The sequence below is a fragment of the Limulus polyphemus genome, unplaced genomic scaffold (genome assembly GCF_000517525.1).
Source record: "Limulus polyphemus unplaced genomic scaffold, Limulus_polyphemus-2.1.2 Scaffold5448, whole genome shotgun sequence".
NCBI lineage: Eukaryota > Metazoa > Arthropoda > Merostomata > Xiphosura > Limulidae > Limulus > Limulus polyphemus.
The window spans coordinates 24,241-48,829 of NW_013671058.1; the positions used below are offsets into that span (position 1 = coordinate 24,241).

Genomic DNA, 24,589 nt, shown 5'->3' on the forward strand with positions numbered 1-24,589 from the left:
ATCCCGAAAAATGGAAAATAAGAATGTGAAATGTGGGCATACCCCCAACATGCAGAAATAGCAAACCCAAATGCGATAAAAGACTACATATGAAAACAGAGAAGATCCAAGATGTGATTGAGGTGGGATGGATCAATCCAGAACCCCAAACAACATCAAGCATATAAGACGAACTAAGAAAACCCGTAGGTAGGTAGGACAAGTAAAAGATGGAAGATTGGCAGACATGTAAAAGTATAAAGATGACAATATCTCAGAATGAAACAAAAAAAAATTAATATAGCATGGCAGATACCCCACATGATGCTAAATGTACAGTACCAATGACCGGTGGAGAAAAAGATCTGACTGTAAGTCCCTATTAGCCGTGGACAGGAAACAAACAGCAGTGTCCCACCCAAGAAGTTCCCAAAAGGATAGAAGCCACATGTGGAGGGGAAGGATGAAAGATGACAACCCCCCCTTCCCAACATGGAGGAAAGAAGGAGGAGATATCTCACAAAAATCCCTACATACAGGTGGAACACCTAAGAAAGGAATTGGAAAGTTAACATTACCCATAGGGGAGCATATGTGGTAAAATGAAACTGAACAACTAGGTATGGCAGAAAATGGAAAGGATTAACAGAGATATGAAGGACATAAAACCAAGAAGGAAATACGCCTGATGGTAAGCTAAGGCAAAAAGAATTAAAGCCTGTATATGGCGGGGTTTGCATATACCAAATCTCACAAGAGACAAAAAATAATAATAAAGAAACAATGTCAGGAGAAGGGAATACACTGTGAAATGTGTCTAAAACAAGACAAAGCAGAGATAGGCCAAACAGATTCTGCAGTAGAGGCCTGGAATACAATCCATGATATGGTGGAGGAAAACAGAAAGTATGGGAGGTAGGCAAGTAATATTGGAAGCAGGTAGGGTGGACCTCAAGCTACAGGGGTCCATTCATACGAAATTAAGGGTAAGATGTATAGAGTATAAATTAGATTAAATGAATGGTAGTAAATGAACAGACACTTATTAAGCTTAAGCAAACAAGATATTTAATGTAATTAGCAATAATCCTCAAGTCAAACTACAAGTAAACCGAAAATACCAGACATGTATTAAGCCTAATCGAACAGTGCAGAACAAAGGATATCACTGAGCTTAAAAATAAAAAATCTTAATCTAACACTAAGTATAATAACGAAAATGAAATAAACAGGAATTTATAAATGAAATATGTGTGTGTATAAACAATAAACTATGTATAAGACATGATGTATGGAAGAAAACAATATAGTTAAATGAATGATTGATATCCCAGTCATATGAATTTCAGGTAGTCCTAAAGTATCAAAGACCCTTAGTATCAGTGGTATAGGAGAAAAGATACAACTAAGCCTAATTTCGAACCTGAGCTGGACTACGAGTATTGACAAAACTAATAAAACTTGTATTATCAAAGTTAACATTTTTCCAAAATTGAAAATTTATTTCGAATACTACTTACCTCCACTAATACTTATAGCTATTACTCGACCTCCAGGATTTCTTCTTTGCCCATCTAAGCATTGGTTGGATTTTTTCTCTCTTGCTTCAGTATCTTATACCCTACTCAACTGCCTTTGGCGATATTTGTTTGGTGATACTCTCACCTATGTCAATGCACCCTCTATTCTGGTACTGTATATAAGCACTTCATTCAGATAATTTTATCACTTTTTCGACATTGATACCATCCCAGTCTCTAACACCAACTCTTAGTGAGGAGGAAGAGCAGGAGAGTGTCAACAGAGGGAAATACTATTGAAAATAGATTTTCAATTTGGGAAAATGTTAACTTTCAAAAAATACTTACCTCCACTAGCACTAGAATCTCACACTGAGAAGGTGGAGGGGTTAGTGAGGGCATTATCCATATGGATAGCATCTGCATTGATCAAGGGTGTTCAAAGATAAGAGTGGTACCCAAGTGAGGGAACCCCACTACATCCAGAACAGGTTGCTCTTCACCCAGAACTTAGTTCCTGTATCAAGGGTGGAATAGTGCATGAGTAATCATCACTATATTCACCAGAGGAAGAAACAACCAGATCATGCAGATAATGAGTGACAAAGGTATTGAGAGTTGTCCACATACCAGCCTGGATTTTTTCCAAGGGGAGGTGAAGGTGAGCAGCTAAAGACCTGGTAATGTGACAAATTTGATGTGAAGATACATTGTGGAGACAGTGATCTTTCATGGACAAGTCTGAATACACCATCCTGATGAGTTGACAAACCCAACCAATGAGTTACTGGAAACATATCACGGGAAACAGAAGGGTTCCAAGAAATAATTAGTCAGGAATGTGAACCCCGAAAGGAGGCAGTGTGAGCCACATAACAACTAAATGATTGAACCAGACAAAGAAACCTATCCAAAGCAGAATGTGAGTACAGGTGGGAAATCAAAGGTAAGGAAATGGGTGAGAAAAACAAACCACCTTCTCGGGCCACACAGGTCTTAGCGGAAAGGGTTGGTCAGGGTAAAGGATCACACAAGAGGAATTGTAAAGGATGAGAGAAACATTAATGGCATAAATACTGGAATGACAGTGTCCACAGGCAAGGAGGAGAAGGAAATAGGTCTTAAGGGAAAGATAGCACAAGGAACATGTAGCAAATGGTTCAAAGGTAGAATGAGAAGAGGCATAAAGGGCCACATTAAGATACTAATCTGGTACAACAAAGGGATGTAGAGGAGGAACAATATGAAAAAAAAAGGAAATGGATGGAAATGAGAGCGGAGGAGAAAACATGACAAAACCAGGAAAAATGGAAGGTGTTTGATAGGTCTGTCCAATAACTAGACACAGTCAAAACAGACAAGCCCTGGTCAAACAACCATGTGAAGAACAGAGGAACAGAAGGACTGGAGGGGCAGAAGCCATGGCAAAGAGACCAACGTTGTTGGTAAATGGTCAAGGAAGAAGGTCTGATGGTTCAGGAAAGATGCTACATGAGGAGTCAGTTCCTGGGTTGAGGCAAAGAACCGGACAAAAGCCAAGTGTGAAGACAGAGTTTGGTGATGTTGGGATGAACTATGTCCAATTGAGGTTGACAGAGGTAAAGACAGGGGACATTGCATAAGTAAAGGCTGTGCGGGTGAATATGGAGCAACCAGCAGGATGACACAAGGGGTGGTCTGGATGAGAGATAGAGACTTGGATTGGAGGGTAAGCATAGATGTGAAGACCCATCCAATCTTGACTGACTGAGTCTACACCCAGAGCTGAGGGGTGTGGAATGGGAGAACAAAAGGAAGGAAGTTTGGTGTTCCAGTGTGTGGCAAAGGCATCAATAAACAGTTTCCCCAGTTGAGAACACACCCACCAAAATACCTGTGGATGAAGAGACAACTCCATTTGAAGAACCTGATTGGATGAAATAAATGATTTGCAACATGGCCCCAGGAACATGGCACCCTGTTGTAATGGTGGGACCAGAAATAAAATCCAGAGTCTGAAAACACAAAGATCTCAATTTATTTCCATCTTTCTTAGTGATATAATTGACAACTTTGGAATTCCCATAGTGAACCATAAACATCCACCCACACGGGAGTGGAAAAAAATGGGTCAATGCCTGACAGACTGCCAAAAGCTTGAGGATGCTTATGTGGAGTGCAGACTCCTCTAGAGACCACAGACTGGAAATCTTGTAAGAGTTGAGGAAAGCCCCCACCCCACCAAAGATGCATCCATGAACAAATGTAACTCAGGATGAGATAGAGGAATGGAAACCCCCACTGTGGTCTGATCTTTGTCGAGCCACTAAGCTAGGTCCATATTGATCATGGAAGAGTAACGGGATGGTCAAACAAATCCAGAGAGAAGTTCCACTGATCGAGAAGAGTCCACTGATATGGATAATGCATATGAGCTCGACTCATTGGAATGAGAGCTTCAAAGGAAGCCCAGATCCCCAAAAGAGAGAATTTATTGAGCCATGAGAGAAGGAGAGATAAGGGCCTTTGTAACTACCTATTCTATATTCCTGAGATGAAGAAGAGAAGGCTGGGCCCAACTGAGGTGCGAATTGAAGAAAATTCACAAATGAATCAGGTATAGAGTGGGGGTAAAACCAGACTTCTCTAACTTGATCAGAAAATCAACCTGTGCTGCTTCTTGAAGAAGCAAACGTATGTGATTCATTGATTGTGAACAGGAATAGATAAGCAGGAGCCAATCTTCCATAATATGATGAGTGCAAAGACTTAGTGAGTGAAGGTGATGAGCAAACCATTCCACAATACACATAACAAGCTGAAGAGAAACCAAACAGCAGTGTAACTGAAATGCTTGACCCTCATGGACAAACTAAAGAAAATGACGTGACTCTGGAGCAAGGGGAATGTGAAGGTAGGCATCCATCTCATCAAATTTGGTCATCCAGAGTCCTGAGGAAAACACTCACTAAAGTGAGAGATAGGACTTCATGGTGAAGCGAGGTTTCTATAATTGGTCTCTAGTTGGCTGTCTCTTTGGGGACCACAAAGAGATGGGAATAAAAACCCGGATGAGTATGAACCTGCTTGATAGCTCCTTTGCATAGGAGGTCTTGAATGGTCTCGGGAAGATGACTGAGAGAAAAAAGGAAATCTCTTTGAATCTCACTGTCTCCACGTATACTGTATAATATTTTTGAGTTGGTGAGAATAATACCCCAAGCTTTTTATATGCACTGCCCCTGCTCAGTAATTAATGCATGTCTCAGTCATGGTAACTTGGTTGTTTGAAGATCCATATAGATCTTATAGACTTGTTATGGGCATTTCTCAATTTTATTAAATGTTCTTTTATTAAAATGTCATTGCTATCATTAATTTGTTTATAAAACATGCACCTGCCAATTGCTCTGAAATCAACTCACATCAGAAAATAATGTTAGATTCCATTTGCTAATTTGGACATTATAACAGCTTTATAGAATCTTGAGTAAAACATACGTTTTCAATATAAAAATCCAGGCTTCATAAAAATAAAAGAACTTCACTTGAGGCAGGTAATTAATCAATAGATACTCACAGAGTGAACATAAGCTTCTATGTTGAAAGAAATTTCTAACTTTCCTAGATAATTCTCAATCAATCACACCATATTTTTGTACATTCTAACCTGATAAACTTAAGAAGCTGTAGCTTAAGTGGGTTAACAATTAAGTTTATCACAATCACAACAACCCAAAATTAATGTTGAGCTGTTGAAAAAAATTCTGAAAATTATTTATAAAAAACATAGAAAAAACACCTAAGCTTTTCAGAAAAAATAAACCTTCAGTAATTTTTCATGGTTCCAGCTTTCATCTCTAAACTAAAAGAGGATTAATGAAAATGTGTAAGAGGGTCTTGGTAAGACATGGGTCTTTCTCTGTAAGTAGCTTGTAACTATTCTAACATTTTGATTCTATTGTATTGTTCAAATATTGTTTTATCTAAAGAGCTCAAATTGAAACTTATATGTAATATTTTACTCCTGTGTTAATGTTTTACATAGCTAAGTAAAACTGAACATGACTACAACTGCAAGGACATAATGTCTGAGTTTCTATGAAAAGTTAGTTTTTATTAATTAGTTCTGAGTTGTAATGTCTATTCTAATGGTATGTTGTTATACAGAGATTTTACATCAAAATTTTCACAATATATATTTCTATCAATCCGTATCCTTTGCATTTCATTAGGAAAGACAAACTTTCTTTTACAGTATACTCATTTTGTGTAAATATTTCCAAATATTTCTCTAAAAAATCACAAGTTCATGATCATAAGTTCTAATATCTAAGACAATAGGTCTGACAGGACAACCTTCTTTATGAACTTTAGAAATACAATATAAAATACTATGATAACTTTGTTAATAACATCATACAGAATTAATTAGAGGAACTTCAAGGCATCAAACAACTAATCAATAACATGCTGAAAAAATATCCAATATCCAATAATACTACTCTACAATAGCAAAAATGCAATGTTACTGAAGAAACACCATTGCAAGCTTTTTCATAGAACTTATCGACAAATAGATTTGTTTGATGTTTAGACCAGAATGTAGACTGTATAACTTTTTCAGATTTAAAGACAGAATATTTTGTGTAATAACATCAAATGCTGTACAAATATGTATATGCTATTTAGTACTGTTCCAATAACTTTGAGATTTAGGCAACTAGAAATAGAAATACTGTTTAAACATAAACTATTATCTTTACCTTAAGCCAACCCATATAGAAAAAGAACTGTAAAAAGTTGAATATGGGCACATAAGTATCTATGTAGCGTTTTTCAAAACTTTTCTCTGGGTTTATCATCTGACTTCCCATTAGTGATGCTAAAAAGTATGCGTAGACTGCCAATGTGACAACCTAATAGATTAGAAATATATTATTAAGATAGCGATATGTATCTATTATTAACATGGTTTAACCAAATTTTATAATTCATTTCTCTAACAATCATTATATCTATATTTAACCTCTGCACTGAAACACTAACTTTGCTACTTCTGATCATTTTAGAATATTTCTATAAAAATTCACAGACATAAAAAAAGAAAGCTTCAACTGCTAATAGAAGTTAATACATAATATGATATCATATATAAACTTCATATAAAATCTTTAAGTTTAGCTGAATAATGGAAATGTAAAAGTGAAATGGTGGAGCTCCCAAAAATATACAAAAAAGAAACAAAAAATAGTTAACAACAAAATATAGAATTCTAAAATAAAAAGTTCTTTTCAAATTTTTTGAGTATAGTATTCTGTTAGAATGTAGATAAAACAAATTTTTATTTAATAGAAATAATGATAACAATTAAGATATTTAAAGTTCTGTGTATGGTAGAGAGGTTGAACAATATTAAAATGAAGTAATGGGAGTTATAATGTAGCATCTTGCTAATATTTCCATGTTTTTAATCAGTCCCCCTACTTAAACTTAGTGATGTACATACATATGTTCTTAATGTCTTTTTTGATTTGTTATTAAAGGTTAATTACAACTAATTGTTAACCTTGCACAAACTAACCTATACACCATAAAGACATCTTCATTGTTTTGAATAATTGAAACAAGGATGAGTTCTAACCTGGGTGTATACCAGTGGAATATTGACCCAATCATAGCTAAACATAGTTCCACAATAGCCACGATAAGTGGATATTTCCTGTAAAATTAGTAAAACAGAAATCATAAAGATGAAATAGGACTTTTTTAACTCACTCTATTTTATACTTGGTTGAATAACATATATTTTTAAGTTAAAAATTGTATATTGTCAAATTAACATGAAAAAATAAAGTTATTTGGAAAAATGGTATTACCTTTAAAAAAAATTATGTATGGATTTACATCAAACCTAAGGTACCATCAAAGAAAGACTATGTTAAATTTTCAGAAAATTGTTTTTCTAGAAAAGGTTTTTAAGCATAAAACACAACAACAAATAAAATAATATAAAATTACCCCTCCCCCCTCCCCCCCCATGAAAAAAACTTTGGTTAAAGGCTGGGAGTAAACATAGTAAGTAAATTGCAACATCACCATTTACATGGGATTTGTTGAATGAAAAGGGACAATGCTTTGGCTTCTGTATTGACAGTTAATCAAAAGAAAAATATAGCATAAATGATAGAATTAGTAGATTAACAGGTTCTTTTAACAAGACCACAGTACTTTACCTCACTTTTACTACACATAATGTTATATTTGTTTAAGCAATGAATACCAGACTCAATCTTTGTTATCAGTGTTATAATTAAAAGGTAAAAATTACAATAAAACCATCATTCATAGTAATGTTCAATAAAAAAAACTATAACTTTTAAGTTTTCTAACAGCATTCATTATACTGTAAATAATACTAGATTTAGGATACCGTTTCATTATTAGTTTTAACTAAGAATGAGTCTTTCAAAATGTAGCATTATAATTAATGTAGTTGAAAGTTTTAAATATACTGTTAGTATTTACCACTGCATTTTACCAACTTGGTAAAATATACTTTAATTTACTTAAGTATAATTAGAGCACTAGCTTGTAATAACTTAGATTCCAAAGTTACTACCATATTTGCTCAAATATAATGCATACCCAATTTTGAAAGGTTAAATTGAAGAAGATTTGTTTTTTTAACACACCAGTTGTAAAAAATGTATTTAGTAGTTGCTAAATACAATAAACAACTATCGATGTATTAAATATTTTTGGAAATATTTCATTGTCACTACCATCAGATTCATCACATTTTCTTTTTTTGAACCTTTGCTTCATCCTTTTCTGATTCCCACAACATGAAACCTTCAATGATGCTTTAATGATTTTCAGTGGTAACTTTTAGTAAAATACCTAACAAAATTGAACGTGCATGAATATAATGTACAGTAAATTTTCAAGAGGTACTTAGAGGGAAAAAAAACTTTCATTATATTTGGACAAATATGGCAATATTACTTTTATACTAAAAAGAAATGTGGTTTAATTTTCTTAACTTCCCCAAGCATATAAAACAGTCGCTTTGCAGAAGTTATACTGAAAGACATTTTGTTTAGTAAAAAATATGCACTGTAATGGAAAAAAAAACATTTATCAGATTAATTGGTATAACATGGTATATCAAATTTAACAGCATACTTTGTCTAACAAATTTCGAATTTAGCAATTAAAAAATTATTGGTAAAAAGCAAAATAAGTAATACATTTGTTGGGCCAAATGAAATGCTACAACAACACATAAGAAATATAATCAAAGATCAAACACTGATCATTTTAAATATTTAATACAAGTGTACAAAATCACAGTGTTCATTAGAAGTACTTACATCGACTAAAGTTTTTAATGCAAAGTCATCCCGAACTCTGCCTTCCATCCTAGCTTGAATACAAATATTAGAAGCCCAAATTAGAGGCATAGAGTATTTTGGGTGAGATGTTTTCAAATTCTCCATGATTTCTTTTTCATTTGCAAATAACACACCTTCGGTTCAAACAAAGAATAACATAGATACTTATTATAATCTATTTTCAGAAACAACTTGTCTGAGACCAATGGCCACAAGAATGACAAAATCACTTTTAATTTATTTTTTATTTAAATTCCAACTTAAAAATAAAATCAATAAAACTGTACAAATGTCTATGGAAACATCTGAAACAAAAATCACTAAATTGACTTGTAATTGGCTTGTTTTAGTGTGTCTCACACAGAGAAACACACCAATACTCCTAATATATATCACTGCATGAAGCTTAAAGTTTTGAAATGTTGCTTGTAATTTCTGAGTTTAATTATTCATTTAAGTGAGTAGGTTTATTCATAGTTCCAGTAAATCAGTCCAAAATTTCAATATTTTTATTAAGATTTTTGATTAGTACTCTTTATTTTATTCTAACTGCATTAATAAGTGTGACGATAAGAAGTGTCATCACAGTTTACCCTTTCATGACTAGTGAAGAAAATATCTTTACTTAGGATCAGGATACATGTAATGGCATGTAAACCAGATGTATGACGACCATAAACTTGCACAAATATTCTGCCTTAGGCAAAGATTACATTACGTATTCTATATACTTATACTTGCTTAACCCTGTTTCTGTGTCATGTACTCCTGGATTGAGGTCATATTCATTCCAAGGGATGATACAAAGATTTGTACAAATTTGTATCACTTAGGGATTTATCTCCCTTGAATATGTTTACTTAGTTTGTAATAACACTGATATATAGATAATATAAGGATTGTGGGTATCAAAGTAGGACCCTGTGTAGTAATTAATTATTCTTGCTTTAGTCCATGTCCTACACAAATGGAAACCTCTCTACCCCAGATGACAGTAGTAGAAACTAGCCAGTAGGTTAAACTTAGATATATGAACAAATTTTGTTATATTTGTACACCTGTATTTATTTACTTGTATTCCCTTTTAGATTTAATTCCATGCATACCATTTCCATACAATCTGCAAAGTATGGATACTTGAATTTATCTTCTGGGAAGTAAAGTATACTCTTTCTTTAATATTACTTTCATTAAAAGTATTGATCAGAATGCTAATATGTAGATCATACTAAAGCATAAAAACAACATTAATAAGCCTGAAAATTAAAACAATTATTGTTAATTCATGTTTTTTTGTGTGTACCTTAGATTGATAAATTTAAGCATGAAGCAGATCAATTATGTATTTAAATATATTAACATATATATTTTTATTACTTCTAAATTTTCTATTATTATATTTTTATCATAAAGATTGTCTTGCACTGTTAGCTTAGTATATGGATTTAGGACTAACATACATCTCCTAAGATGGTTGAACTCTGTGAAATTAAATTGGAATTACAGCCAAAAATACTAAATTGCTAACAATGAGGTACCAAAATATATAAAATAATACATTATAATCTGTATAAGTAAGAATGTATTTATTTATATTTACCTGATCTATATAGGTAGCATGCTTTAGTTAGAAATTAATAGTAATTAGTACAAGTGAATACCACATAAAATAAATAAATATATACATATTACTGACAATTTATATAAATAATAAAATCACAAAAAACTAACTACATTTCAAAATTAAACATATCCAATTTAAGTTTGCTTGTTTGTATCTAAGCACAAAGCTAGACAATGGGCTATCTGTGCTGTTCCCACTACAGGTATTGTAATCTGGTTTCTGTATATATATATATATACAGCTACATAAATAAATAATACATGAAAACAAAACGAAGATTAAAGCTCAGATTTCACCAACCTGCTTTAACTAAATAATCCAGTGAAGGAAATCTCTTTCTAACAACAGGACTAATACAGATGAGGGTGATGATGAAAGATAAATTTAAATAACGCATAATAGTTCTCCTCATTAAGTAGCCTCGTTCATCCTTTCATTAATCAAAACAAAATTAGTAAATATGACAGTATGTAACTTTTCATCAACATAAAAAATACAATGCTGCTGCCTAATAAACAATATTTGTTAATTATCTTTCAAATTGAATACTTAATCAAAGTTTCAAATGTTGTATGTAGTCTATACTATGTAACTAGTTGTTTCTCTCTGAATAATTTACTTTATAAAATAATTCATATTTTTAAATGCACTAAAGTATAACCATCTTTGTTAGAGTGGTACTTATGATTTAATATTAAACTAATTTAATTGAATAGAATATCTCTTACAAATAATAACAACAATAACCCATGATAAAATCAAATGTACATTGTGCAAATATACAGTAGCCTAAAATATAAATGTTAATAAAAGAAGAAAACAAACTATGAAACAACAATGCCATAGTTTTTATAATGAATAATTTTCAGTTGTATTGCTATTTCTGGCTGATAGAAACGTACTGTTATCAAAAGTAAACTAAAGAAATCCTCTTGTAGTTTAATAAACTACTTGGTGTCACAATAAAAGCAACACTGTTCTTTCTAGAATAAAAAAAAAAGAATGAAAAGCAAAAGACTAGAATTGAAACATCCTGTGGTGGTAAATTTCTTTACAATCTCTTGAGCATGTCATGCTCAATGTGATATATAATAATTTTTAATTTTTTTAGATTTATCAACAAGATTGTTTGAACATAAATCTGAAATTATTAAAATGGTACTAACTTCCAGTCTATTGAAATCCACAAATTTGACCAAAGATTTGTCACTAGAGTCAATCTTTGTCATTGCAAATACTGTGTATTTTAAGGATTAAACTGTGATCATGTCTTCTTGTTATAATTATATTCAACATTGTGAGATGTTGTATATAAATCCACTATGCATTTCTACCTTCCTATTTTAACATACTGTTACGTCTCTGTTCGTTTGTTAATTTTCTGCAGAAATTCTTTCAGAGAAACTTCAACGATACAAGTCCTTTCTTAAATAAAACTAGTTTATTCTTTCTCGTTACAAACTTTGTAATACACTTAATTTCCACAGTCACTTTAACTTAAACACATGCTATTATTCACAACGATTCATGCGCTTTACTTACGGTGCCTACCACCCACTTGACTCAACTATCCGAGTCTATATCTTCAATCTCTCTATCTGCAATTCCAATTCCGATTAATTGTCTCGCTTTATCTGGCATGCTTATATACAGGAATAGAGGGTGCCTAGCAAATACTGGATTATTCGTGATGTTCCCCGATCCTTCTAGAAACTCACCACGTGCTACCAGCATCACGTGACTTCCACTGTCATAACAATATTATTATTCTAAATTTATCATTTATTTCACATAACACATTATCAAGAAAGTTGATATCGTTTTAGCAGGGCTTTGCTCCTTGTCATTCTATTGAGGTCACTGAGGGGAAACATGACTGACATGTTGCATGTTGTGCAAAATGGTCAGTACCTTCAGTGGTAATTCAGGTGATATCTCAGGTTACAGCCTCCCCTATGCCTGAATGAGAATGACCAGTCATGTTGGTAGTACTGGTCATCTGGGTAAATCCAACTTTACCTGCAAAGTAAGGAATGTTGAACTTACACAGTGTGGTAAATGACTAGCCTGTTATATTGAAGATATAGCATCAAGAAAAACTGACCATGCATGTTTAATAATAGCAAGCAAACACTTTGTTTTCAAACAAATGAAAATTGTTCACTTTATGCATTACTTTGTGCCCAGTCTCTTTTATTCTCAGACTCAGTTACTCTGAGATTAACTACTTCTTGTAATAATATCTTGTTAAACTTTCTACCAAATGGACTTATCTTCACACTGCTCTAAAGTTAATTCAGGTCAACATTAATTTACCGTGGTAACAAAGGTAAGATAATGTGGCTTTAGAGGAACTAATTTTTGTAAGGACTGGTTGCAGTAATGTATTTTTTATGTCTGCAGCTGTAATTGTAATAAGTTTTGCAATTCATATTCATACATTCTTCCCTTGTACGTGTGTGAAAAAAAGACAAATTGTTTAACAGTACTGTAGTATTTGTGTTATTGGTTAATGATTGGTGGTGCAATAGCACTTCTATTTTGCTAATTCCCTTTGAACACCATTATTGTTAATTCATATATACAGTAATGGAAAAAGTTATGGAACCACACAAGTGATACACATACAGAAATATCAAAAACAAATAATAACTAGATGGTAAATTTATTAATGGCATAAAATATTATCACAATAAATTGAAAAAATAAGTTGTACAATACAGTTATATTTTGTGAGTTCAGTACTTTGCACAAAGCATTACTCATCGTTTTCATGTTGCTGCATATAGTTTATCCATGTATGATTGTGAAGTATTGTTCCAAATCTCCTGTGTTATATTCCCTACAAATTGGCTAAGGTTTCTGGTCACATTTGACCTTCACAGTATTTACATAAGTTCATACAGCTTCAAGAATGTTCGAAGTTATAATTTTCCTGTACTGGAAAAGTATTTTTGATATGTACTTACCTCTTCTTACATAAAAAGCTATTCTCATTTAGTGCTGCCCTTTATAGGCAAAATTTTTTGCATGCCACAAGCCTTGAGCTCCCATGTATTCTAAATTCAACATGGTTCAACTGCATTCCACATATGAATCATCATGTGACAACTCTCCACCAATAAGAGTGCGACACACCCTCTTGATGCATGTGATTCCCTCTATTCAATTCTACTGAACTATCACATTGAGTTTTGGCAGAAAATGGAAGCACTGGTTTTCATTAAGGAGGAAGTGTGAGAGAAGATAAATACCTATCAGAAATACATTTTCAGTATAGGAAAATTATAACTTCTAATATGGTACATTACCTCATCTCACATAAATAGCTAGAATCCCACACTGAATAGGTGGAGGGATTGGTGCAAGAAAAAGAAAGAAGCATCCTTCAAAAAGCATCTGAAGAACACCCTGAAAGAGTAGATCCTTGCATTAGAGGATCATACATGTGAGACCACACCACTTCTGTACCAGGTATACTCTTCACCCATTATGGAAAGAGGTGATGCAGAAAAAGAAAGAAGCATCCTTCAAAAAGCATCTGAAGAACACCCTGAAAGAGTAGATCCTTGCATTAGAGGATCATACATGTGAGACCACACCACTTCTGTACCAGGTATACTCTTCACCCATTATGGAAAGAGGTGACGCAGCCATGGGCAAAAAATAGGAGGAGCAAATCCAAAAGGGAGAGAACTATGGTTGGATAGGGATCTGAACTACACAATATCTGAATTTCAATACCATAGATTACATTAATGTGGGTGAGGATAAAAAGGATGTGCCACTAGGTGTACAGTGGCTAGGGCACGACGAACTGTAGACAGCAAGTCAACTGCATCCAAAACCCAGCTGCCGGAAGCCAGCATCCATGCAGGGACAGGGTGATGACAGGGACATGGGTAAGTCAACTGCAATTCAAAACCTAGCCATCTGGTGGGGTTAGGAAAGAGGATCATACTGTTTTCACCTCAATTTCAACAGACCGGAAGGCAAATCTCGTACCCACTGATCTGTGAATGGGACACATGATAGCAATATGATAAATTGTTTGACCAATCCGGGAAACCAACATCCGTATGATCAGCATAAGAAAGATGGTAAGGACTCCCATATTCTATTGGAAGAAAATGGAGGGAGTAAATGTGTTGGAAAGTCCGGGGGAACATCGAAACTGTAGACAGCGCAACGGATAACCACGAAAACCCGATTTTGAAAAGCAGATCATACCTGATTTATTCAAACAAAGGAATAGCAGGGATGGGCAGCTATCCCGTTCTGCTTTACCAATGATGTCCATAGATGAGTATGGTTTGGAATGGGCATATTAATGAAGCAAATCAATATTGCAAGGAAAAACCTACAAGTGATCTTGTGGAACATCCTATCTCAACAGTGAGCATTGAGTGACCATGAAAATTATAAATATGAAGTCAATGTGGACTGACAGTATGGATTTGACTCATTGCAGTATACCTGGCCAGACACCACTCACCGCAGAACAGGATCCATACAGGAAAAATGGGGAAATGCCTCTGAAAAATAACATGTATAAAACAGATAACTTACTCAGTCACAGTCTCACTGAAGTTTGAAGAATGGCCACAGGTGGAAGATGATAACCTGATGATGAAGAAACAGCAATCCAATGCAGAAAGTGAGAGATGAACATATGTGGTGTGGTCCACGTGCCCAATTGAAGAATTTCCTCCAAGAGGTAATGGAGATGAAACTCCAAGGAAAAGGTAAGGTGCCTAATTTGATGATAAGACACCTGGAACAAATTATGAAAATAAGGAGACAAGGAAGCATAAGCCAATTGATTTAACTGGTAAAGGTGGAAGGAGAAAGGTCATGATTGCAGAAAATCTGCAATGGAATGAAGACGAATGGGCACTATGGAAGGAAGCCATGCAAGAAATATAACAACAAAGAGCATGTATGGTACACAGTAGTCTATCTGGATCAGACCGAGTATATAGGTGGGAAATGTAAGGAAGGGAAATCAGCAAGAAGGAAGAGTTACCCTTATAATCCACTGAAATTTTTGGATGGAAAGAGTGATCTGGATAGAAGAGGACATATGTGGCATGATAAAGGGTATGTGAAATGTCAATAGAAAATAAATCCGACTTACAATGTCCACAGGCTAAGAGGAGAAGGAAATAAATCTTAAGGGATAAGTGAAAAATCGAACATGAGGACAGAGGTTCGAAAGGAGGTAAAGTAAGGCAGTGAAGAACCACATTGACATCCCAATATGGACGGACTTTGTGCTGTGGAGGACAACAAATCCAGAAGGAACACAACAATAGTTAGAGGGTAGGTGAGGTAAAACTTTATGGTACTGGTAAAAATAAAAAGTGTAGGATAAGTCAGCCCAATAACCTGCAATTGAGGAGATCGAAGATCCCTAGTCAAACAGCCAAGTAAGGAAATCTGTAAGAAGAGGAACAGTGGGTTGAGCAGGTGAAAACTCATGACCCAAAGACCAATGGTGGAAAACATTCCACCTACGTTGATAACACATCCATAGAGGAAGGGCAAATGGAATGAGCTAAAAACGAAGTTAGTAGCTAGGACAATCCAGATCTCCTCGCCAAGGACTGGATTAAAATCGGGAATGAAGACAGAGAATATGAAGGGCTGGATGAAATACTGGAGGCTGAGGTTGACATAGAAGGATTAGAGTAAGAGGAAGAGGCAATGGTGGGGCAGATTGGAGCTGGAGCAGCTGTAGAAACCATGTTTGTGCCAGCCAGTAAGGAGCAATCAGAAGGATTCGACACAAAGTGGCATGGATGATCAAAATTCCCCTGTGAAAAAGATGAATGGGAGAAGACAAATAAAGATATTTGTTTATCAAATCCTGACTGAATGCATCCACAGCCAGTGCATTTGGATCAGGAACCAGAGACCAAAACAGAGGTAATTTAGTATTGAGGGGTGTGGCAAATACATCCAGGTGAGGAGTACCACACTGAAGGCATAGACACTGGAAAACGAAATGATCAAGAGGCCTCTCCATCAAATAAACTTTGTTGGGACAGGAAAGACTATCTACTACAAGATTGAATATAGAATGTGTGGGCCCAAAAATGGAGATCCAAGGTTCGAGCACAAAAGGAACAAGAATGGGTCCCACCTTGGTGAGAGATATAAGCCACCGCCATAGAATTGTCAAAATGTATCATAACCAGACGATTTCTGGCAAGATGAAGAAAATGATCGAAAGCAAAATGTATGGCCAGAAGCTCCAGGATGTTGATATGATCAGGTTACTCAACCTGATTGCAGACCTAAAGTTTCCTGCTGATTGACCCATGCTCCCAGCCCTGGAGGGAAGCATCCAGGAAAAGATGCAAATACAGATGTGAGGGAGGAACCAGAACACCTGCTGACGTGTGAGCTCTGTCCAACCACCAATGCAGATCATTGACAAGGGAAGAAGGGAAGAAGGAAGGGAAGTAGGTGCCTCTAATGGAGTAAGGGTGTGGAAAACTGAAAGCTCCATCAAATGGAGTCAAAAAGGAGAAGGTTGGGCCCAACTGAGATGAATGTTGAAAAAACAACCATGTAGACAATATATTAGGTAGGTATAAAGAACGACTTCTCCAACTCGAGTAACATATCCACTCGAGCTGCCTCCAGAAGCAGCAGATGAGTGTGATGGGTGAACTTCTGTTTGGAATGAACTAACAGAAAGCAATCATCCATGTAATGGTGTATGTGCAACCCCTGAGCATGCATAAGTTGGGCAAAAGCCCTGACCACTCGACAAAAGACACATAGGGCTGAAGCAAGCCCAAAGGGCAAGGTGCAAGATTGATAAACAACCCAATGATGAACAAACCAAAGATAGCACCTCAACAGACAAGATATTGGAATATGCAGATAAGTATACACGACATCTACCTTGGCCATTCATAAACCTGGAGAAAAAGCCCACCATGGTAAATTAGAGCAGAACCAAAAAGTGATTGAGATGGGACAAATCTATCACAGACCATCAGTCCCCAGTTTTATCTGGTACCACAAACAGCCTGGAATAAAACCTTGAGAAGGTTGAGTCACAGGTTCAATGGCTTTCTGAGGTAGAAGATTCTGTACTGCCCCTGACAGATGTTAACTGGTGGTAGGATCCTGAGGCAATGAAAATGATATGGGTACCAGAGACAACAGCGGAGGAGAGGGAAGTGGATGACAAGTCCCTTGGATAATACCCATTGATCTGTGATGAAAACTCACCATAGGGGAACAAAATCAGTCAATTGAGCTCCCACTGGACCAGAACCCACCAGATAGTCACCAGTACTGTTGGTGACGTGTTCATTTGCATCAAATAACACGATGAGAGGAGGAATCCCTGGAAGTAGGAACTGGTAAAGGTTGGGAAGGAGTGAGATAGGGAACAGTAATAGGGGCTTGTCTAGGCTTGGAATGAGGCAAACAATCAACCAAAGATGAAATGGTCAACTGCTGTCTCACTAATTCCATATGGGATTCCAAAGTCTCAGGAATATTTCCAAAACAGACTTCAAGAGAAAGGAAGCCATATGTAAGTCCAAGAGATAAGTAGGTTGGTAAACGAACGTGAGACAATTCAGCATTCCTCCCCAGAAGATCGCAACAATAGAAAAATCACGTGTGTAAGGAAGAAGCCAAAGAAGATAAACATGCCAACATGGAGGTAATCAGGGAGAGGCCATCCCTCAGAAAACCCTCAGGATCGTGATGCAGTATCTTGTAAAGGAGGTGGATAGTAAACAAGTACCATAGAAGAGTTGATAGAGTAAGACAAAGACGGGAAAACTGGGCTTGGGATAAACGAACAGGATGATGCGGGTCAACCCCCCCCCCCACACACACACACACGGGAAAATCGATTCCAACTGTTGAATATCAAGAAATGGCAATTCAGTCTGATGATATATACTAAAGCAAACTGATCTGAAGTCTGTGAAGGGCTAGACATGCTAATACCCTCAACCAACTGAGACAAAAAAGCTCTGCATGAACCCTAATATCCGAGGAAGGTGGAAGCACAAAATACTGAGTGGAAGGGGTGTCATGTAACAAAGGTAACTAGGAGGAAGAGAACTATAAGAAATTTGAGAAATGGATAAAAATTAACACACCTGAGAAATCATGTATAAAAAGCCGTATTAGGCCTAGCTGATTCTGCAGTAGAGGCACAGGAAGACAAGGCAAAATCATGTGGAGGAAAAAGGCTGTCAAATTCCTTGACAGCTCGAACAGGTTTGGCATGTCCAGGAAGAATATAGGCAACATCAGGAGAAGTACGTTGACTCCTGTAATGATCAATCTCATGGCATATGAGAGCCGATAATTCCACATCTGAGTTACCCCCACCTGCAGCCTGTGTAAACGTGCTGGTACATGGTATTAATTCCGAAGTGATAAGTTGGACTTCAGAATTCATTGTTAACAATGAATGATCAAAGACAACAGTGTTAGAATAAAGAAATGAAACTAGGAAAAAATAATTTATCTTTAAGTTCACAAACTGTTCTAAAACTGAAAAGAACAATTCCACTTCAGAATGAATGGTAAACAATGCACTAAGTTTAATGAAAAAAAAACACACGATTGAAGGGCACAATAAAAAAACTTCTTGACATGAGCGTTGTCAAACGAGAAGTGATAATTTGGTAGAATCGATTAGAGGGAGCGTCTCACACTCCTATTGATGGAGGGTTATAGCATGATGATTTACATGTGAGGCACAGTTGAACCATGTTGAATGTAGGGTACGTGGGAGCTCAAGGCTTGTGCTATGCAAAAAAAAATATTTGCATATAGAGGGCAGCATTGAACGAGAATAGCTATTTATGTGAGAGGAGGTAATGTACCATATCAGAATCACGATTTTCTGGAGGACAAGCTAGTGCTGTGAATGTTCCATTGACCTCTTTTGCATCAAAACATTATATCTCCACATTTGCTGTATGCTAGGTGTTATAGCCTTACTGAATACTAATGACCACCCAGTGAGCTGTGTTCTTGAGAGAATGACATGATGGATTAGAACTTGCCTGTACTTGTCAGCAGTCAGTATGCTACACCACTTCCATAGAGTTTCAGCTTTCTAGTTCAACCATTTCTATTATTAACAATGTCAGCTTCACACATCATGTTCAAAGTCTTGGATATAACTCCTACTGAAACATAGTCTTGCCACAATTAGTCAATTTGATTAGTCAAAGTTTTGATTTTTACATGCTTGTCATGCAGAGTCCCAGTCCTGGAGATAATGATTGGAAAATAATATTACTACTGGGCATAGTATTATAACCAGTACACCAATGACACAAAATCATACAGTAGGACAGGACACCACAATTAATGCCTCAAAAGCCCTAGAAAAAGAAACTCAAAGATCAGATCCAGGGTGGGTGCTTGATCCTTGCCATTCAAGAAAGTGACATGTAGCCAGTGCAGATGCAAATAATGTGTGGAACTTGTACAAACTATGAGTACAAGAAGGTGTATTGTTGGAATAAACAACTAAGACGCAACAGTCAACCAGAGAGATACCATTTAGAGACAGAGAAAACTCTGACAAAGAGTTTTTGGTTTTCATTCGCAGATAATAGTCCTGCATATCATTGGTTCTCTCCCATAGGCTGCACAAAATAACTGGTATAGCAAATCTGATCTATTGGCCTATACATTAATACAGTTTGTCTCTGATGTGTTGGCAGAGCACTCTAATTTATAGTTTGGCTCACCTGAAAAAATTTAAAAGGAGCAGGGATCTAATTTCAACAGTCATGTATTCTCCGAGTTGTCCAAAGCATTAGGTGTGATAAAAGCATGCACTTCACCTTATCATCCTGAGTCTGATGATTTAACAATGTGGATAATACAAACTATTAATTGGATGCATGCACAGTTTGTTTGTTAAACATGACAGAACTGACTGGAACAAATAATTGATGTATGCCATGATTTTGACTGGTTGTTCACCAAACACACACATACATTTATTTGGAATATAAAGCTTCTTGTGGATGTGATATATAGTCCACTCACTAGAGAAGATGTGCCACAATATCTTCAAGAATATGCGGAATGTTTATGGTTTGCATTAGTTGAAACACTTTTTAAGCTATTGAGTGCTTTTCCATGACAAGATGTTTGTGTGACATCTTGCAAGAATCTTTTAGATAGAAACATCCAGCTGAGTAGTAACAATATTTCTGTGGTGCAGACAAGGCAATGCTTGGTAAACATATTCAGTACACATAAACGTATACAAGTCTCTCATCTACAGTCTCACACCTATGTTGACTAAGAATATGAATCATGTGGCTGTCAGTATAAGTGGAAAATCCATTGTTTCACTGGATTTTGCAATAATTTATTTTTCTTTAAAGTAAGTGCATCGATTTGCAAATAACAACCAACAGCATAATAGTTTGGCCACTGGTGTTTGTCCTTGTTTGGGCCAGGAAATGTATTTTACATCACAATATTGTACTTTACCTGTGTTGAACTGTAGTGACAGTATGGATATTAATCCTGATTGAACAAATTTTAGCTAAAAAGTCATAATTTAGCTGAATTATGCCAATGACTTTTTCATTTTATGATGTTGAGAAAGAAAGTTGAGTTTATTATCTTGTAGAGCAGTGGGAACCATGGTTGTGCTGGCCAATATGGTACCACCAGTAGGAATAAACTTAGAGTGGTTTGGATTAAGGATAGAACTCTGGAGAGGAATCAAAAAGGAGGGCCAGCATAGATGTAAAGATCCCTCCAATCTTGACTGAGTGCATCCACCCCCAAAGTTAGTGGTGTGGAATGAGAGACCAAAAGGAAAGAGATTGATGTACCAGTGGGTGGAAAAGCCATATATGTGGTTTCTCCAACTAGTAAAACACCAACTAAAAGATCTATGGATCAAGGGATCACTCTGTTGGGACAAGATAATCAATCAGCAACCAGATTCAAGGTGCCAGGAACATGGCAAGTAAAGGCCACAATGTGGTGACTGTAAGCCCAAAAAAGGAGATCCAGGGTCTAAAAGCACAGAGACCTGGAAATGGTCCACCTGTGCTTGGTGATATAACTGACCACTGTGGAGTTGTCAAAGTGTACCATAACTACCCTCACATGCAAGAGAGGGAGGAAGTGAAACAATGCTTGACGAACTGCTATAAGCTTGAGAATGGTGATAAGGAGCGAAGACTCCTTAACCAACCAGAGACCAGAAATCTCCTAGGAGACAAGATAAGAATTCCAACCCTCTAAATAGAGTCAGTGAACTGATGTAAATCTGGACAAGGCAGAAGTGACACCCCTACCATAGTCTGGTTTCTGTCTAACCACTAGGCCAGGTTGGCTCTGATCGGGGAATGAATGGCAAAAGGGTGGTCCAAGTAATCCAAGTAGATCTAAGAGTTCCCATGGAAGGGATTGCATACAAGTCCGACCCATGGGAATGAAAGCTTATGAGGAAGCCCACATCCCTAAAAAAGATAGAACCTCTCGAGCTGTGGGAAAATGTTAGGTGAGAACCTTGTGAACTGCTTGTGTTAAAATTCTTTAAGTAACCAATGTTTATATAATCACAGAAAAAAAAAAGACTAAAAATATACAGAGAGTAAATACATCATGATACATGTTAGGGTAGTAACTGCTTAATTATATTTATGTCATTGCAGTTTTTATTATTATTAATATTTTCCTTACCTGGCCATTAATGAAAGTACTAACATAAAATGCCATATTGTCTGGCCAAGGCATACTCATATAAGTGTCCCACCATCTTCCAATGATCAAAGAAACATAGAAGCCCAGCACAAAAGATACAGGAATTAAGTTGGCAAATGATGAGCAATAAAGAACAGTCTTCTCAAAATAGCTGAAAATTAAGCATACAAGATATAAGACAATATGCTTGTGTTTGTATATAACAAAAATGTCTTAAAATATGTTTCAATTTAATCCTTTCTCCTTTATCTAATTCATTTGGAAATTCTACTTGCACACCATAAAGCATTTTCCCCAATTTAATAATAAAGAAATGTGAGAATGATCTTAGCCTGTTTGTAACTACTTGAATATTGCCTAATTTTGAATTAAAGTAAAAACACTCTAAATCCAAAAGTCTTACAAGATTTTATAAAGTGCACATTTTTAAAGTCTGGATGAAAATTTTTGCAAGTCATATTTAAAAGAGACAAAAAATTATTAATGTAGTTAAATTAAAATAGTATAAAATACACAGGTGTCAGCTACATATACAAAGAACTATTTTTTGTAGAAATTAAAATATAATACATTAATTACCATGTCTTTGTTATGTCTAAAACAATAGGACTTAAAACTGCCATAGCATGCATTTGCATCATCTAAAAGTACAGAATATCTATATTTTTTAGCATTAAAATAAAATTGAAGTAATCACTTCCCTCTAAAAATATATTTAAATAATTCATCAAATAATCTTATACTACATCTTTGCAGCATTGTCTTCTTGTTCAATCTTGCAATGTCATTCATTAATAAACATGTCATATTTTCAAGTCCAAAAATTTATTATGTTATTGTTTAATTTCTTTATGATGAATCCACTTATTACAGAAACTCTTACGCCGAATAAATTTTAAAATTAGAATAGAAGCCTACTTTACAAATCTGAAAGAATAGTTAAATTCAAAGAATTTATATAAAATTTAAAATGTACTTTTGCTCAATATATTGTTACGTTTCCGTTCGTTAGTTAATTTTCCGTAAATTCGTTCCGACGAAATTTTAGCGACACAAGTCCTTTCTTAAATAAAACTGGTTTATTCTTTCTGAATATAACTTTGCGATACACTTAATTTCAACAGTCTCGCTATAACAGACGCTATAATTCTCAATGAATGTCTCCCGTGCTCACCTCAACAATACTCCGTTCAATTACACACATTTTCCCGGTCGCTTCGTGGCCAGTCTTATATATATACAAAACTACCCCAGTCTAGTAGTCTCCCGACAATTCACGAAGGTTCGAGAAGGACGTGGCGTGATACTAGTCACATGACCTCGCTGATGCAACAATACTGTTGCGTCAGCGAGATCACGTGACTATTGCCACGCCACCTGCTTTCTAGAACTATCCCGTTCCTTCGAGAGTGCTCTAGCATTTACTAGATTGGGGGGTGGTCTGGTATATATAAGAGGGTGACAACGTGACGGAACAATAATGTGTGTGTAGACAGTGAGTAATTGATCTGCAGTCAGAGAGTATTATTGAGCACGTTCGTTGTTATAGCGTTTGTTTTAGCGTGATAGTTGAAATTAAGTGTATCGTAAAGTTATATTCGGAAAGAATAAACCAGTTTTATTAAGTAAGGACTTGTGTTGCTAAAGTTTCGTCCGAACGAAGTTACGGAAAGTTAATTAACGAATGGAGACATAACAAATTGGTGTCAGAGAGTGGGATAGAAAAAAAAGAGAGAAGAAGATGGAAACGAGAGGCGGAAAATCAAACTACAGCTTAGCAGATTTGTGGCAGCAATACAGAAACAAGAAGAGAAATTACAACAGTTGTTAGAGGAAAAAGAAAACGAACAAGAAGAACGAGAAGAGAAATTACAACAATTGTTAGAGGAAAAAGAAAAGAAACAAGAAGAGAGACAACAGCAGTTGCAAGAAAACCTGCAACAATGGCAGCTCGAACAGGAAAATAAACAAAAGAAATTACAGCAGTTGTTGGAGGAAAAAGAAAAGAAACAAGAAGAAAGATTACAGCAGTGGCAAGAAAACCTGCAACAGTGGCAGCTCGAACAACAAAATAAACAAGAAGAGAAATTACAGCAGTTGTTGAAGGAGAAAGAAAATAAACAAGAAGAGAAATTACAGCAGTTGTTGGAGGAGAAAGAAAATAAACAAGAAGAACAAGAAAAGAAACAAGAAGAGAGACTACAGCAGTGGCAACTGGAACAAGAAAGGAAACAAGAAGTACAAATGGAAAAAATTAGTAAATTTAAAAGTGAATTAGATGCACTGGTAGCGGCTCTAGAACTCAGGTACAGAACCCAAAATCAGTCGGAAATCTACAGGGCTAGGTTTAG

The 24,589-nt window shown here is 35.6% G+C and overlaps 1 protein-coding gene across 1 annotated transcript in view; it reads right to left on the bottom strand.

Annotated features, from left to right (window-relative positions):
- LOC106472590 (bestrophin-4-like) overlaps window positions 1-24,589 on the bottom strand; it is a gene marked incomplete at its 3' end in the record, with an annotated part of 51,982 nt that overhangs the window by 21,064 nt on the left and 6,329 nt on the right. Inside the window, exons 3-7 of the mRNA XM_013933245.1 lie at window positions 22,218-22,389; window positions 10,800-10,929; window positions 8,855-9,009; window positions 7,123-7,200; window positions 6,245-6,397 (exon numbers count right to left, since the gene is read on the bottom strand). Of these exons, the coding sequence (XP_013788699.1) occupies window positions 6,245-6,397; window positions 7,123-7,200; window positions 8,855-9,009; window positions 10,800-10,929; window positions 22,218-22,389 (688 nt within the window). The remainder of the gene's footprint in view (window positions 1-6,244; window positions 6,398-7,122; window positions 7,201-8,854; window positions 9,010-10,799; window positions 10,930-22,217; window positions 22,390-24,589) is intronic.